Below are 13844 nucleotides of genomic sequence, written 5' to 3'. Positions count from 1 at the left end.
CATCAACAGATGGCGCTAGAAAGCGTATCTCTCATTAAATTAAATGCTGTTTTAATTAACAAAATCTCAACAATCTACACGATTTAATGACTTTTTGATATTTTACTTATCATAGCAAATGTTCTTTTTTTAAATTTATGCACATTAATTGTAAAGCAAAAGTGGTTCTCCGTTTTCGCCCGTTTTTTTGACAGCTGCAGAAATTACCTGCGCCATCTACAATCGATCGATCGCACTCAATCCAATTGCTTCAATTCAGTCTGTGTTCTTACCTGCTGCGGAGCGGTGCATCGGAAGGTTCCTGGTTCGTGTGTGTTTTCCCCGTTTGCTCGTCTATAAACGCGCAGTTTCCCAGTGCAGGGTGTGAAACTAGTTAAATTCAATCACCATGGATCAATCGGGTGACCGTACATTGATCGCGGTGGATGTGGTGGACGAAGCTTTGCGTCCCCAGCAGCTGAAAGCGAAGCAAATGTGCCGCCTTTGCCTAGCGCAAGATGCACCTTTGAGCTCGATCTTCACTCCTCAAACCGGCCCTAATCGGACGCCACAAACGCCACTTTCGCTGCAAATAACGGCTTGCGTTTCGATTGAGGTAAGTGCGTAAAGGAGTAAATCATGTTGCGCTCGTCTCGCGGAATGCAGAATCTGGCTGTAGATTGTGGCATTTTGCGCGTAAAATGAAAAGTTTGTGCTCTCGCTAGCCACGGCTTCTTTCGAGGAGGAGGGAGCGAAAAAAGTAGCAAGCTAAAACAAATATGGCGGCAAACGCGGACACATTCGCTCGTACCGACTGGGCGAATTTCGATGCCATAAAAGCTAAATGTTGCAACGGAAAATGAGCGTTTGAATGCTGTTGATTGTAATTTCTATTGTTTCTTTTTCCTACAACAGGTTTATGCTGGCGATGGTATGCCGGGGGTGATCTGTCACACCTGTCGAATTTTGCTAAACTATCACTATCAGTTCAAACAAATATGTCAGACCGCTGATTCGCAATTGAAACTGTTTCTCACCACCGGAATTTGGCCAGAAAAACTTTCCTTACCTAAGGAATTGATTTCTTTCGCTGTAAGTAATATTCTATCAATATTTACAAAAATGTCTATTTACGTGCTATAAAATGCACATTTTATAGTCACGTGTTAACATGTACAAATTAAATTTTCTTTTCAGGCAAACGTAAAAGATTCACAACACAAAGCAAATCCACGTGCCAATGCAACGATTAACATCATTAATGCTTCTTCTGGCGGCGAGAGTGAATCCAATAGAGAAAGAAAGATCAATATCATCAAGCTGAGTCCAAATGATTTGAAAAATTTGAAACTTTCCCAACGGATTGGGACGACAGGCTATCAGGGAACGCCTCCTGCAGGGACAATGAAGCGGGACCAAAGTGTCGTCTCGGTGTCCACCCCACTGTTGACATCGACTCCGATGCCGAAACGCGACGCACCGACTAAAATGGCAAAGCAGCAGGGTGTACGGCTCCAGTATCACGACGAGCAGAAATCACCTCCCGCCCAGCAAAACAAGGATCAACCGTTGGTGAAGCAAAACTTAAAGTCTCCTGTCATACTGAACAGACTAGCCAGCATGGCCAGCAAACGGCAGAACGTGAAGGAAGAATTCGTCACCACCGGCGATGGAACGGTGGAGATGATACTGCAGTTCGAGCCGGAGCCGGTTGAGTCACCGGAACAGGAAAATATATTCCCATGCACCGAATGTCCGCGAACATTTAAGCTGAAGCAGCTACTGGATCTGCACAAGATAAACCACAAACGCGAGCGAAACTTCCCGTGTGAAGAGTGCGATAAGCGTTTCTTCAGTAAGTACGATCTGGCCAAGCATAGGGCAACGCACACCGGCGAGCGCCCGTACGGGTGCGTGATCTGCGGTGCGGCGTTCTCCCGATCGACACTGCTGACGCGCCACCAGGCGCAGCACAAGGACGATCTGACCTATCCGTGTGTGTTCTGCGAGCGCGTGTTCGTGTCGCAGGAGGAGCTGGACAAGCACGCGCAGACGCACGAAAAAAATCGTCCATTCGTGTGTACGGACTGCCCGAAAAGCTTCGCCTACAAGCAGGGCCTGGAGCGGCATGCCGCGGTGCACGCGAAGGAACTTCCGCACAAGTGCGAATATTGCGACATGAGCTTCCACACGTCGGCCGCACTGTCACGGCACCTGACGGCACACGCGGGCAGTCGACCGTATCCGTGTCGGCTCTGCAAGAAGTCGTTCATGCTGAGCCATCATCTGTCGCGGCATCTGCGCGCCCACAATACGGCGGGCCAGTGCGAGTACAAATGTAACGACTGCAAGCAGAGTTTCGACGGTAAGAACGAGCTAATTGCCCATTCGGAGGTGCACGCCAAGGAGACACTCGTCTGCCCGCTGTGTCGCGAACTGTTCGAGGATATTGATGAGGTGGTCGCGCATATTCATGAGCATGCCAAGAAAAACCAGTATGCGTGCGACTATTGCGATCTGCTGTACACGAGCGAGCAAAAGTTAAACGCTCACTGTCAGCATGAGCACGCGGATGAGCTTGCGTGCGAATGGTCGGAAGAGCAGCAGCGGCAGCTAAATGAAGAGCAGGCAGCGTCGCGGAAGGAGGTCGCAGCGAACCAACCCAAAGTTGAGGGAGATAGCAAAAGCTTGACGTCTGGCGAAGAGATGAAGACGGATGTGGTACTGGATTCCGAAAATTCGGAAATTGAAAATATTTTCCTTGAACCAGAAGGTAGGTGATGAGGGTTGCCTTTTACTGTTCGACCAATGTTGATCATAACGCCTTTCCTTACGATTTCAGATTACGACACGGCCATATTCATGCAACCGGAAGGGAATGAGCAAGTGATAGAAACATTCGAGGTGAATGAATACGTGGAAGAAACACCATCGGAGGTAAAACCAAAGGTATCTCCGCAAACAAAACACCCGAAGCAAGTGAAGCAGGAACGTCTATCACCGCTTCCAAAAAGCAAAGATATGACCCGCCAGAAGAGCATGGTTGAGTTTTTCAAACGCAATCAGGAGGCGGTGGAAAAGAAGACGGCCCAGCGTAACGTGTCGGAGATGTTGAAAAATTTGCCCAAAGGTGTGACGATCAAGCGGGAGCAATCGGCGCCTTCTTTGACGACCAACCCACCGAAAAAACCGTCACAGCCTATTGTTGTCGAAAAGAAGCAACCGCAAATGATACCGATTGAAAAAGATAAGTCACCCATCCAGGGCTCGTCCAAAGGCACTGCTCAGGCAATGGTGGTGGAACCGAAAAGAAGGCCCGGAAGACCACCGAAGATAGTCCCGAAGGTGGAGGAAAGCGAAGGAAAGAAAGAAAATGTTGCCATAAAGAAGGTTGAACCAGTGGTGATGAAAAAGGAAGAACGGAAGCAGCAGCACACGAAACTGGACGAGGAAATCAAAAAAGTGCTGTCGGACAGGAAATCCACCGTCGAAGGTGGACTCAAACGTAGTGGCACGATGAACTTCCCCAAGACGCGGGTAGGAATAGATGTGCCACCAAAAACGTTCCCAAGTGCTGCCGGAGCGTCCAGCAAGGGTTCGGTATCGATGGTCAGACGATCGTATGCCGTACCACCCTCGAAGGAGCCGATGGCTGGCATAAAGCGACCAGCCGACAAAGAATCCGCAACCGACGAGCCGGTATCGAGCAAACGTTTTGCGCCGGGCCCACAGCGTAAAACTATGAATCCGGCAATGCTCTCTACGTTGCGTAATACGACACAAAAGTCGGCAAAGGCTGGCGAACCCGTGCAGGTCAACGTTGTCCGCACGGTCAAGCGTGAGCCGAACGCGGACGCACCGGTCGAGATGAATGTCGGTGGCAAGACGGTCAAGTTGCAAAAATTAATTTTATCCAAAAGTGAAGCGTTGGCGCTGCAGAAAGCGGGCAAGTTGAAGGGCAAAATTTAAGGAATTTTGGTTTACTTTTTAGAATTCCCACTTATTGTAATCAGTATTTTGAATTTTTTCTCTTTTATTTTTTTATCTGTTTATCTATAACGACTTTTAAGTTTGACTATTTGCTTTTAACCGATTTTTTTCTACCATTTCCTATGTGCTACATGACATCGAATATCCAGGGAGGACCATTGGACAATGTAGAGTTTGAATAAAAATTTGTGTAACAGTTTAAAATGACAAATGCGTTGCGTTTTAGTTGAACGGAAAACCCATTCCCAAGCGAAGCAAACAAAAACTCGATAAACGTACAACGAACTGAAAGTTCAAACTTTTTACAGGTGCTAACAGCTCGAAAACTCGCGTTTGAAACTGCTCGAAAAACAACTTGCACAGCAAAACGTCATCTTTTCAGGGGATTCAAAATTGATAAACAAAAACAGATCAGCGGATTGCAATCGTACACAGAGTTTTCTTCGTCAAAATAAATTGTGCTTCATTTCACGGAGTCTTGTAAAGATTATTACATTAGTCATCATCCGTCGTACTTATTGCGTCGTCCCGCGTTGCCTGTCAGTATTTTTACTTTCGTCTGAAGATAGTTCCTATCTATTTCGCGTGTACTTGTGCACCATTCGACGATGTACGTGAGGAGTTGGTAGTTTGTCGTAGTACGATCGCCTCGAATGGCCGTACTTGCCTTTCTTGTGTTCAGTATTGGCGACGATCTGCTCGCGTACGGAAGCACATTGGCTGAGGGTCGCTGCGGTTCGTTGAAGGAATGCTGGTCGCAGTTGGCCGTGACCCGAAAGGAACGTCAGTTTGAAGCCCTGCTGAAGCGACACTACCCGCCGGACGCTAGCAACGAGGAATCCCTTTCGACACCCGCGGCCGACGATCCGGAAAGTGAACCGGAAATGTCTTCGGAATCTATAGATAGCTGTGACTTCGCCTACCAGGAAGCATTTTCTCCTGGGTCGGTTAGCCTGGACAAGAGCTCATCGACCGAAGTGGTGTACACGGTGGAAAACATCACCGAGGTATCGCCGGGGCTGTGTTTCGCCGTGACGGGCACAATTCTGCTCACCTGTGAACGATTTTCCGTCAATCTGCTGCTGAAAAATGGTGACATCGCGCTTCACTTCAACCCGCGCCTACCCCAGAACTACATCGTGCGCAACTGCCGCGTAAAGGGATGCTGGGGCAAGGAGGAGGTCGCCTCGCCGCTCTCCTTTAACCTCCACCGTGGGCAGCGTTTCAACGTGCAGGTGCTGGTGACCGAGCGGGAGTTTCTTATCTGCGTGAATGGGCGTCACTTCAACGCGTTCAAGCACCGTCTGCCGTACAAGAAGATCACCACCCTGGAGGTGAAAGGGGACGTGCGGGATGTTGCCGTAGATCAGTGCTATATGGAGTACTATCCGCAGCTAGAGCTTGAGCTTATCCGACAGCGGACCCCGGAGGCCCAGCAGATCGACCACGATGCGCTTTCGCTCGTACCCCGCTCACTGCCGGAAGCCGATGGCAAACCGATGCCCTACACGGGCGTCCTCCAGGAGCCGTTTACCGAGGGCAAAAAGCTTCACCTGTACGGCCGGGTTAAGCTGCTGCCCCACTCGTTCTACGTGAACCTGCAGAGCAGCGCGTACGTGTGGCCCCATCCGAACATTCAGTTCCATCTGAACCCGCGCTTCGGAAGTGTCGGCGGACGGCACGTCATCTGCCGGAACTCGTGGATGAACGGCAAGTGGGAGCGTGAGGAGCGGTCGGAAAATATGACCGACTTCATGCCCGGCAAGCCGTTCCACCTACAGATTGCCTGCACGGATACCAGCTATCAGGTGTCGCTGAATGGGAAGCTCATAGCGGAGTTTGTGTTCCGTGATAATCCGCGCACGGTTGAAGCCGTCTACATTCAGGGCGACATCAAAGTATTCGATGTTGTCGTTGAGACTGCCTACTAGATGCAATGCAACAAAAGCAAGCTCAACTCGAACAGCAACAATACGCGGAAACCTTAAGTCTGTTAGCGGTGAGGTAGAAAAGAAGGAAGCTTTGCGTACGATTCCAAAGATTCCATCCCCTATTTAGAAGGATGAACGTGCGCCGTTTTGCTCGCTCATGCGATATACAATACTAGTTGTAGAAGCCATAGAAGGGCAGCTGTTTGGTGCTCTTTTAGTGTGTCAACCAACGGAGGCCAAGTTAACTATTAGAAAGAGTTGAAGTGGTTCGACATGTGTTAGTTTTTATTACTTACTGTTTTTTCTCCCCCCATTTAGGAAGCTTTTGCTTTTCAACCCCTTTGCTTGTTTATGAAATTCGTGCAATTAATCGATACCAAAATGCAGTACAATAAAGTGTTACTGTTAAAAGTAAACTATACGCTGGTTGAATTTCTGAACGTACATAATTAAATCAAACAGAACTGCCCGGTTTGGAAACGTTCGATGGGAAAACGTTATCGCCGGGGGAAAGAATGTTGTTTCCTTATCAACAATGGACCATTTGGTTTGCAGTAGCGCCGAGGTGGATGGTTTTAGAAGTTTTTCCAATCAACGTATTTCATTCATGAGTTTAAAGGACAGCCTATGGAGTGCGGCCACTTAAGGCAGAAAAACATTTGTCATTGATGTAGAAATTAAAACACTTAGGCACTTGACACAGAGCACAAATGATTTGTAAGTGCGCTTAGCACGATAGTTTATTTTATTAAAATTATGTACCGCCAAACATTTTTCTTTCATACCACGCGGTACAAAAAGTAACGTTACGGGTTACGACTTTTACAACTACCTTAACCTAACGAACGAAGTAGGCCACGCGGGGTGCGGATGAAAGGCATGTTTTCGTTTGAACCGAAAACAGCTTTCCAACACCTACACGTGGTTGTGGGGGGTTTTTTAGAATGGATGTAGAAGACAAACGGTCGAAAAACGACGATTGCTTGCGCCGATTCCGGCAACCGTGCGTTCGACGGCGATTGGGGTCAGTGAGTTAAATAGCATTAAAATTAAAATGTAGTAAACGCACTTGAGCTGGCTGGGTATGCTGGATGGAACCTGGCAGCGCCGATGGAGACACGGGAGCCCCCAACGACTTCCGAAAGAGTCTTCGCGCTTCGGGATTCCAAGCGGGGAGGGGTTTTGTTCGTAATTTTAATTTTCTTTCTTTCGTTACGTTGTAGAACCGCAGTGGTGAGGATTCTAGTGGAAAAGTAGCTTAAGCCATGTCGTGCTTGCCGTCCAACCGTCGCATCTAAGGTGTGGAAAGAAATACATTAGCGAATGCTAGATGGCGAAAACGGAAAGAGAAGCGACCGATGAAGAGCGAATGAAAGTGAACGAATGAATGGCGCCTGTGGATGACTAAATGAGATGAAACAAACCAATGAATAATGGGTTTAATTAAAATTTTCAACAACTAAAAAACGATATAACAACGATCGATAAAACGAGGACAACACAAAAGTAACGATTAAAAATATGATCACAAAACGAATCGAATGAGGTGATCTGATGAGGATGGCCGATCCTAATCGCGGACGATATTCTCTCGATTGCCTTCAAGTGGTGATGACGGATTCCTCAAGAGCGGCATGCTTCATCAGATTCAACATTACCTCCTTGTCATCGGCCGTGGTACGATAGCGTTCCGAGGCATCGTTGGAAGCCGGTGCTTTGAAGAGCAAGCTGTAGAGGAGTGCGGCTGCGATGCCACCGAGAATCGGGCCAGCCCAGTAGATCTGTGGTTTAAAAAAAAGGGACAATATAATCTCTCCTTACCTTACCCTGTTAATGCAATCGCTTGAGACTCACCCAGTGGTTGCTCCAGCTATCCGTGACCAGAGCGGTACCGAAGGAGCGGGCCGGGTTCATGCTCGAACCGGTGTACTCGACGATGCCCAGGTGTCCCAGGGTAACGGTGAGCCCGATGGCCAGCGGGGCGACGAACCGTGAGTCCGGTTTGTTCTCATCGCACACGCCAAACACGCACAGAACCAGCACGAAGCCGAGGAAAAACTCGAAACCCAAACCTTGCATTTCGGTCACGCCTTCCTTCAGGCCGGTATTTCCGAGCCCATGCTGGAAGCTCTTCGGGATGAGCACGTCGAGGGCGGTGGTGGCCGCGACGGCACCTGCACACTGCGCCGCCACGTACAGTAACGCACGAATCAGGCTAACCTTGCCGGCGGCCAGCATACCGGCCGTGACGGCCGGGTTGATGTGTCCTCCGCTGATGTGACCGATCGCCTAGGATAAGGGAACGCCGAGGTATCGATGAAAGGAATATCACACAACAGAAGCTCATAACATATTCTTTTTAATAGTTTAAACTTATTTGCCCAATCGATTTTCCATTTGATGCGCTAGCGCATTGAGAATGCAGTAGACTTTCGATTATTGATTTACGATTATGAAGCAAATCATGCGCAGAACACATTGGGTCAAAACATAAATAAATAAAAATAGGACACACTATTTCGCGACCATTTTATGTTTGTTTGTTTACAACTTTTCCACTTTTGATAGTTTTTCAAAGAAAAAATTTTGGCCCACAAAAAGTATGCGCACTTAATTAAAAAATACTTCCAGTTTTTTTACGCTAACGTTGATGCCTTAAATAGTGAGGAAACTGTAGTATTTTGAAAATGACCGCTTAAATTGATCGCTCCCACGCATGCCGGCATATTCCCGTTGTTTCTCGGCAGTCATGCATCGGAACATATTTTTGAATATAGTTTTGGATAAAAAAAATGTTTTTGTTAGAAAAAATATTCAGCCGATATTTTGCATTATGTTATGAAAGTAAAAAATTTAAAACCAAATAAAATCAATCAAATGAACTGGGTATTCTCATTCGGCAATAGTGAATGATTTACGTTTTACTGTTCTGTTGATAGATAACACACACTTTCAAGCGCTTTGCTTATTATCGGCGTGCAAGTGGCTTTGTGGTCATCGTGCCCATCCATCCGTTACCCGTGGTGATCAAAGGGCGTACTATTTTCCAAGACCTTACACCTTACCTTACCCTGCCAGTAGCTGGATTCGAACCGACACGCTTTGAATCGAGGGAGCAACCCTCAACCTACCATACCACGTAGAGCGATTTTGTTACGATAGTCGAAAACACCATATAAACTTTACGTGATTCACCTGCATTGCACCTTCGCTCGCTGAGGGAATATGCGTTGAAGGCATTTGAACATGATGCAAGCAATGTGCATCAAGCTGTAAATAACCATCTATATCTCACATTCACAAAACCAAACATTCAACGATATCTTTCGATTTTTCGGGGGGATGTAGGAAGTCTTCTCGTTGATTTTATGCTAATAAAACGCACGACCATTTTTCATTCGCCAACGATGCGGGTTTGACGTCGATGGAAGATTCCTGTTTCGGCACTAATGATCGATCGCTTTCGAATGACGAAAGCAGCGCTTTCTGGAGATCACGTGAGTGTGCCGCTCTTGGCGATCGTCGCCCCTCTTCTTCGTTCGAGGATGTTTATGGTAATAGGAGATGTTTTTGAAGCTAACTCTTCTCCGGTTTAATCCAACACCTTAGGCTTGAATCGATTGGGCTTTCTACGGTTCCGTGGGCGGGACGCCAAGTGTTCTGTCTACTTACCATCACCACCATGAACACGCTCAATCCAAAGGCCAGTGAAATCAGCGTCTTGTCGCCGTTCGCGTGCGTGCATGCGGCACAGGCAAAAAAGTTGAGAATGAAAATACCTAAGACGCGCGGCGACATCGAGGGGTGATAAGATTGATAGAGAACGACGAGTCAACGGTGCGATATTAATAATGGTGTTTTTTTTGTTTCACCCTTTCACACCCTCAATGATGTGGCAAGCAATCGGTTGTATGATGGGACTTACCTACAAACTCTGCTAGCAAAGCTCTCCAGAGGCCACTCGATTTGCTCGACAGCTCCTCGGTTCCGAGATTGTAGCCCATCTTGTGTTCTTGTAGGGTGTTGTTTTACTGTGAACAAGGGGTAATAAAAATATAAATAGATTCTTCATTATTTTTCCTCTCAATTTGTTTACAATTCGACGACACATCAACTAATATAATCACAACGTTTCGTGATTGAAATAAAAAAAAAATGAAATAAAAAGCCATCCAGGCTCCACAAAATCCAATCCGGCGCCGCGTGTAGCATAGCCTTACGCATGCGCCACGCGGCCAACGCAAAGCACAGAACCCTTTGTGTGGATAGTATTATGCTAGTGCTGCATGGCACTATGCCGGGGAGCTGGATAGCCCTAACCACTTAGTGGATGCACCAATTAATAACCGCGCTTGCTGTTGGGGTTCGATTCTAGGTTAGGGATATGCAACGCTCCTTTTCCAATTTATTCTATCCACTGCCCACACCCCCTCCCCCCGCACTCTCATTATTGATAATAATATAAAAAGATAAAAATAGAACGATCACTTGGAGCGGAAGAGCGGATGAACTTCTCGATACCGCGGGCTTCGTCTTAGGAGAGGCCTTCACCCCATATGCTGCACCGGTGGGGGATGCAAAAAAGGTTGCGCAACAAAAAAAAAAAACACAAAACTGCAGCAAATCGAAGCTTATGGACCATACAAGATTATCACAAATATAATCTGTTTTTTTTTTAACGATATGACTTAATAATTGATATAGCAGACTGGATGCAATGGTTGGATAGGATCATTTCACTTTTTGTTTCTAGCGTTGTATTTATTCCCGCTAATCTTTTAAAATGTGGCACGACAGCCAAACACTGGACTTTGCCCCCATTCCGAGGAGGGTTTCTGTTATCTTCTGGCGATCTATTTTAGGTTCGACATAAATCATGACCTCAGCCAAAGGCAATTGAAAGTCATGAAATTAAACCACCACATGAGAGTTGTTGAACAAGGTAGCCGACCGCGTTGTAATGAGTGGGATGTGTAAAAATTGTCGAAAAGGGTGCCAAATCGATCGGCCAAATTATTTAGAATGTTTAAAACAAACTAGCTTATTCTGATCAAACAAACTTGCTTGTCAATGACAAACGATATACATGTATGAGATGCTGTCTAATAGCCGTGGCTAAGCCAGATTAATTATCTCCATTGAAAAACGATCAAGGTATGCTAATGGTTTTATGCCGATGCGAAAGGAAACGGAGCACATTCCGTACAAGAAAAGTTTCGATCATTGTTGAATACCAAATGCTTCACCACTGGACACTGGGACGAGTAAGGGTGGAGTAAAGAATATGAACGAAAATATAAAGCAAACTCATTCCTGCGGAAACTTTTCGCGATACCTCGAGTGTGGGATTCCCCAACATGACCACCGCGATGCTATTCGGTTTTATCTTCCCTTCTTCATTAAGTTCGGGGCGAAACCTTTTTTTTCCAACCGTACGATGATTGATAGAAAGGTAACCGTGTCTTGACGATCGCGTGTCAAGTTTGATACGTTTGATTGAGAAACCGGCTCCCGGGGCCGTTATACCGTTTGACGTACTTCCGACACCCATTGAGGATTACTGCTGAAGTCATTTCTATACCTCAAAGAACATGCCCTTTTGAGACATGGATTGTAACGGCATTTGGTTTAAACTGTATACCTTTTATTCTACTCCTCTCGCAGAAGCTCAATATCGTTTGCATTGAAAAAAACTAATTTTAACGACTTTTCATGCAAAAACGGCTAGGGTTAGCCACTTTCTGTAAAAAACAAAATAAATAGTAGCATTTCTTTTAAATTTAGAACAAGTTTGACAACGGTATCAATTGAATTGATTCCGCCGAGGCCAAAACATTACACCCTCTACGTTTGATTGTATGTTAAAACATGCTTAAAGACCAAAAATTACTTACAGCCAGACGGCAGCAAATGGTAAAAAACCTGTGGACCTTTATGTTGCTTTTGGAGCTAGTTAAAATATATTTAAAATGTTTTAAGGTCCCTAATCTCCCATAGAACGCCATATCGTGGCTGTAAACCAGCAGATTTGCATGAAGAAAAAAGAGAATGAATGTATAGTGTGCAATGCCTTCTGGAATTAATCAACTTTATCAGAAAAAGATCAGATTAATCAACTTTATCATAAAGAGTACGATTCAGTGGTTTGGAGGAGTGGTTTCAGTGGTCAAATATAATTGATATACCCCACACTACCAACCCTCCTTCTGCCTTTACCAAATTTCTGCCAACCAATCGATAAAACATTTACAACACTTAAGGTACCACCTATTCCAAATTTTGCCTCCCAAACATTGAAAAACATCCTTACACGCTTGCTTTTGTCGGCTATGGCCAAAGTTTCGGCCAAGGACAGTAAGGCTGCTTTACTGGCCGTCGGAATATTTTTTGAAAGTACTTAAAAGATGTAACTGAAGAATAAAATTTACTTCATTCGATTAGCTTGGTTAGCTTTTTTCCTATCACCGATGAAAATTTGCCTTTTTTTTAAATACAAATGTTATTAGTAACAGGCCTAGTTTACAAATACCGTAGATCAACGGTGATAGGCTGCCATTTGTTGTTTAATTTCTTTTAATTATCTTGTTAGATACGGTATTACACATGTTAAAGTGAGTTTATTTCATATTGAACGAAAAATAAAGAATTTAAATTTTTATGGTGCGCACAACATTTTGATCAATACTGTAAGGGAGTAAGGGAGTACTAAAAGGGATTAATTAATTACATCTACCTTTTTAATTTGCATGCAGTATACATTTAGGCGTATTACTGTTAAAGACAATCCTTGGCATATACAGTTATAATTAAGAATCCTTGTACAGCCCACGTGGCAAACATTGTAAATATACAATTTAAAATCAATGAAATCAATAAAGCATTGTTCAATTCAAATAAATACTTACAGCGTAAAAGAATGTATTTTAAAAAAACTAAGAACGCACAGGCACATTGATTTTATTTGATTAAATAAAATTTTTGAAGGGTAAAGAAACGATTCAAAACGATAAACGGTATGCAAAACAAAACCTTCCTTCCATTTCCTCGTAAGGAAATTATGTCAATGGCTTAATCCAACGCAAACACACACTCACAGGTTGACACAGGTGCGCTGCATTCACCCTGAACATCGGCAAGGATATCGATATCGCGTTATGCACCCGGGTACGTGCTCATAGTACGATGCTAATCACTCTCTCGCGAGACGAAAATTAAATGCATTATCACAACCATGTCCTACGAGGGACAGTGTGAGGCAAAACAAACAAGACTCTCACTACCGCGAGCTCGGAAGCGTAACGTCCATATCCAACCGTGGGCATATTATGCAAGGGTGAGGGTTTTGCGGAGGACCCGCCGCTGACTGTCAATGCCAACACGCTTGCCATCCGGAGGACTAGGTCAGTGTGATGCATTTGGAATTTAAAATTTACGATGCACCTTCCCCAACCAAAGTTGGTGAGTACGGGAGGGTCCGGCGCCTACATTGCAGTTGCATGCGATCGATGTGGTTGCCCTCTGTGTCGCTTCTTTCTCTGCCTTCGGTCGTAGGGGTAAGTAATGTCATTTTCACGTAGTCGAAGGAGAAGTTTGTTGCTATTTATCGTCACACCAATGACAGGTCGAACGCACGACCAAGTAAGCCGTTGTACAGTTTTGGATAGAACCATCCAAGTAGACTCCACCGTAGCCATGGCACCTCCCTTCGGCTTGCACATCAGCACTAACGATGATTGATCGATGAGAGGTTTTTATTTCTTGTGGCTACAGTATTTTGTTCTGTTCTACGAAGATAAATGATTCCTCGGTTCCGCTGTTCCACAGATTTTAACCCTTTAATTAATGAACAGAAGAAGAGGCCTCGAAAAGAGCGTGTCAAAGATTTCTCTCCCAAGAGCCTACTTGGCTAGGAAGTAAGCTAATGCACTTAAGTGTGCGAGATAA

At 45.3% G+C, this 13844-nt stretch overlaps 3 protein-coding genes across 4 annotated transcripts; 2 read left to right on the top strand and 1 right to left on the bottom strand.

The window, feature by feature from the left end:
* The first annotated feature begins 297 nt into the window (after window positions 1-297).
* On the top strand, window positions 298-3948 carry LOC131293356 (transcriptional repressor CTCF). The gene is made up of 4 exons (XM_058321436.1): window positions 298-595; window positions 895-1071; window positions 1177-2752; window positions 2822-3948. The coding sequence occupies exons 1-4, from the start codon at window positions 389-391 to the stop codon at window positions 3946-3948; spliced, it is 3087 nt and encodes a 1028-aa protein (XP_058177419.1). The 5' UTR covers window positions 298-388.
* A 498-nt stretch (window positions 3949-4446) lies between these two features.
* Window positions 4447-6310, top strand: LOC131284334 (galectin-6-like). The gene has a single exon (XM_058313193.1). The coding sequence runs from the start codon at window positions 4623-4625 to the stop codon at window positions 5898-5900; it is 1278 nt and encodes a 425-aa protein (XP_058169176.1). The 5' UTR covers window positions 4447-4622; the 3' UTR covers window positions 5901-6310.
* A 457-nt stretch (window positions 6311-6767) lies between these two features.
* LOC131282442 (aquaporin AQPAe.a) lies at window positions 6768-9938 on the bottom strand. 2 transcript variants are annotated; one of them, XM_058311913.1, is made up of 5 exons: window positions 9826-9938; window positions 9573-9679; window positions 7755-8189; window positions 7559-7681; window positions 6768-7194 (listed from the first exon to the last, which is right to left on the bottom strand). In XM_058311913.1, the coding sequence occupies exons 1-5, from the start codon at window positions 9902-9904 to the stop codon at window positions 7159-7161; spliced, it is 780 nt and encodes a 259-aa protein (XP_058167896.1). In that variant the 5' UTR covers window positions 9905-9938; the 3' UTR covers window positions 6768-7158. The 2 variants fall into 2 exon arrangements, with proteins under 2 accessions (XP_058167896.1, XP_058167895.1); XM_058311912.1 differs by lacking the exon at window positions 6768-7194 and having other exon boundaries at window positions 7493-7681.
* Between the last annotated feature and the right edge of the window lie 3906 nt (window positions 9939-13844).

Source organism: Anopheles ziemanni, chromosome 2 (genome assembly GCF_943734765.1).
Source record: "Anopheles ziemanni chromosome 2, idAnoZiCoDA_A2_x.2, whole genome shotgun sequence".
NCBI classification, from domain to species: domain Eukaryota; kingdom Metazoa; phylum Arthropoda; class Insecta; order Diptera; family Culicidae; genus Anopheles; species Anopheles ziemanni.
This window is presented reverse-complemented; position numbering and strand designations above follow the sequence as displayed.

Excerpts from the sequence above, each read along its gene's own strand:
- LOC131293356 (XM_058321436.1), top strand. The coding sequence starts at position 389 with ATGGATCAATCGGGTGACCGTACATTGATCGCGGTGGATGTGGTGGAC. Across the intron at positions 1,072-1,176 it reads AGGAATTGATTTCTTTCGCT|GCAAACGTAAAAGATTCACA; the intron begins GTAAGTAATATT and ends TTTTCTTTTCAG. Across the intron at positions 2,753-2,821 it reads TATTTTCCTTGAACCAGAAG|ATTACGACACGGCCATATTC; the intron begins GTAGGTGATGAG and ends TTACGATTTCAG.
- LOC131284334 (XM_058313193.1), top strand. The coding sequence starts at position 4,623 with ATGGCCGTACTTGCCTTTCTTGTGTTCAGTATTGGCGACGATCTGCTC.
- LOC131282442 (XM_058311912.1), bottom strand. The coding sequence starts at position 9,904 with ATGGGCTACAATCTCGGAACCGAGGAGCTGTCGAGCAAATCGAGTGGC. Across the intron at positions 9,680-9,825 it reads TTTGCTAGCAGAGTTTGTAG|GTATTTTCATTCTCAACTTT; the intron begins GTAAGTCCCATC and ends CGCGCGTCTTAG. Across the intron at positions 8,190-9,572 it reads GCGTGTTCATGGTGGTGATG|GCGATCGGTCACATCAGCGG; the intron begins GTAAGTAGACAG and ends CCCTTATCCTAG.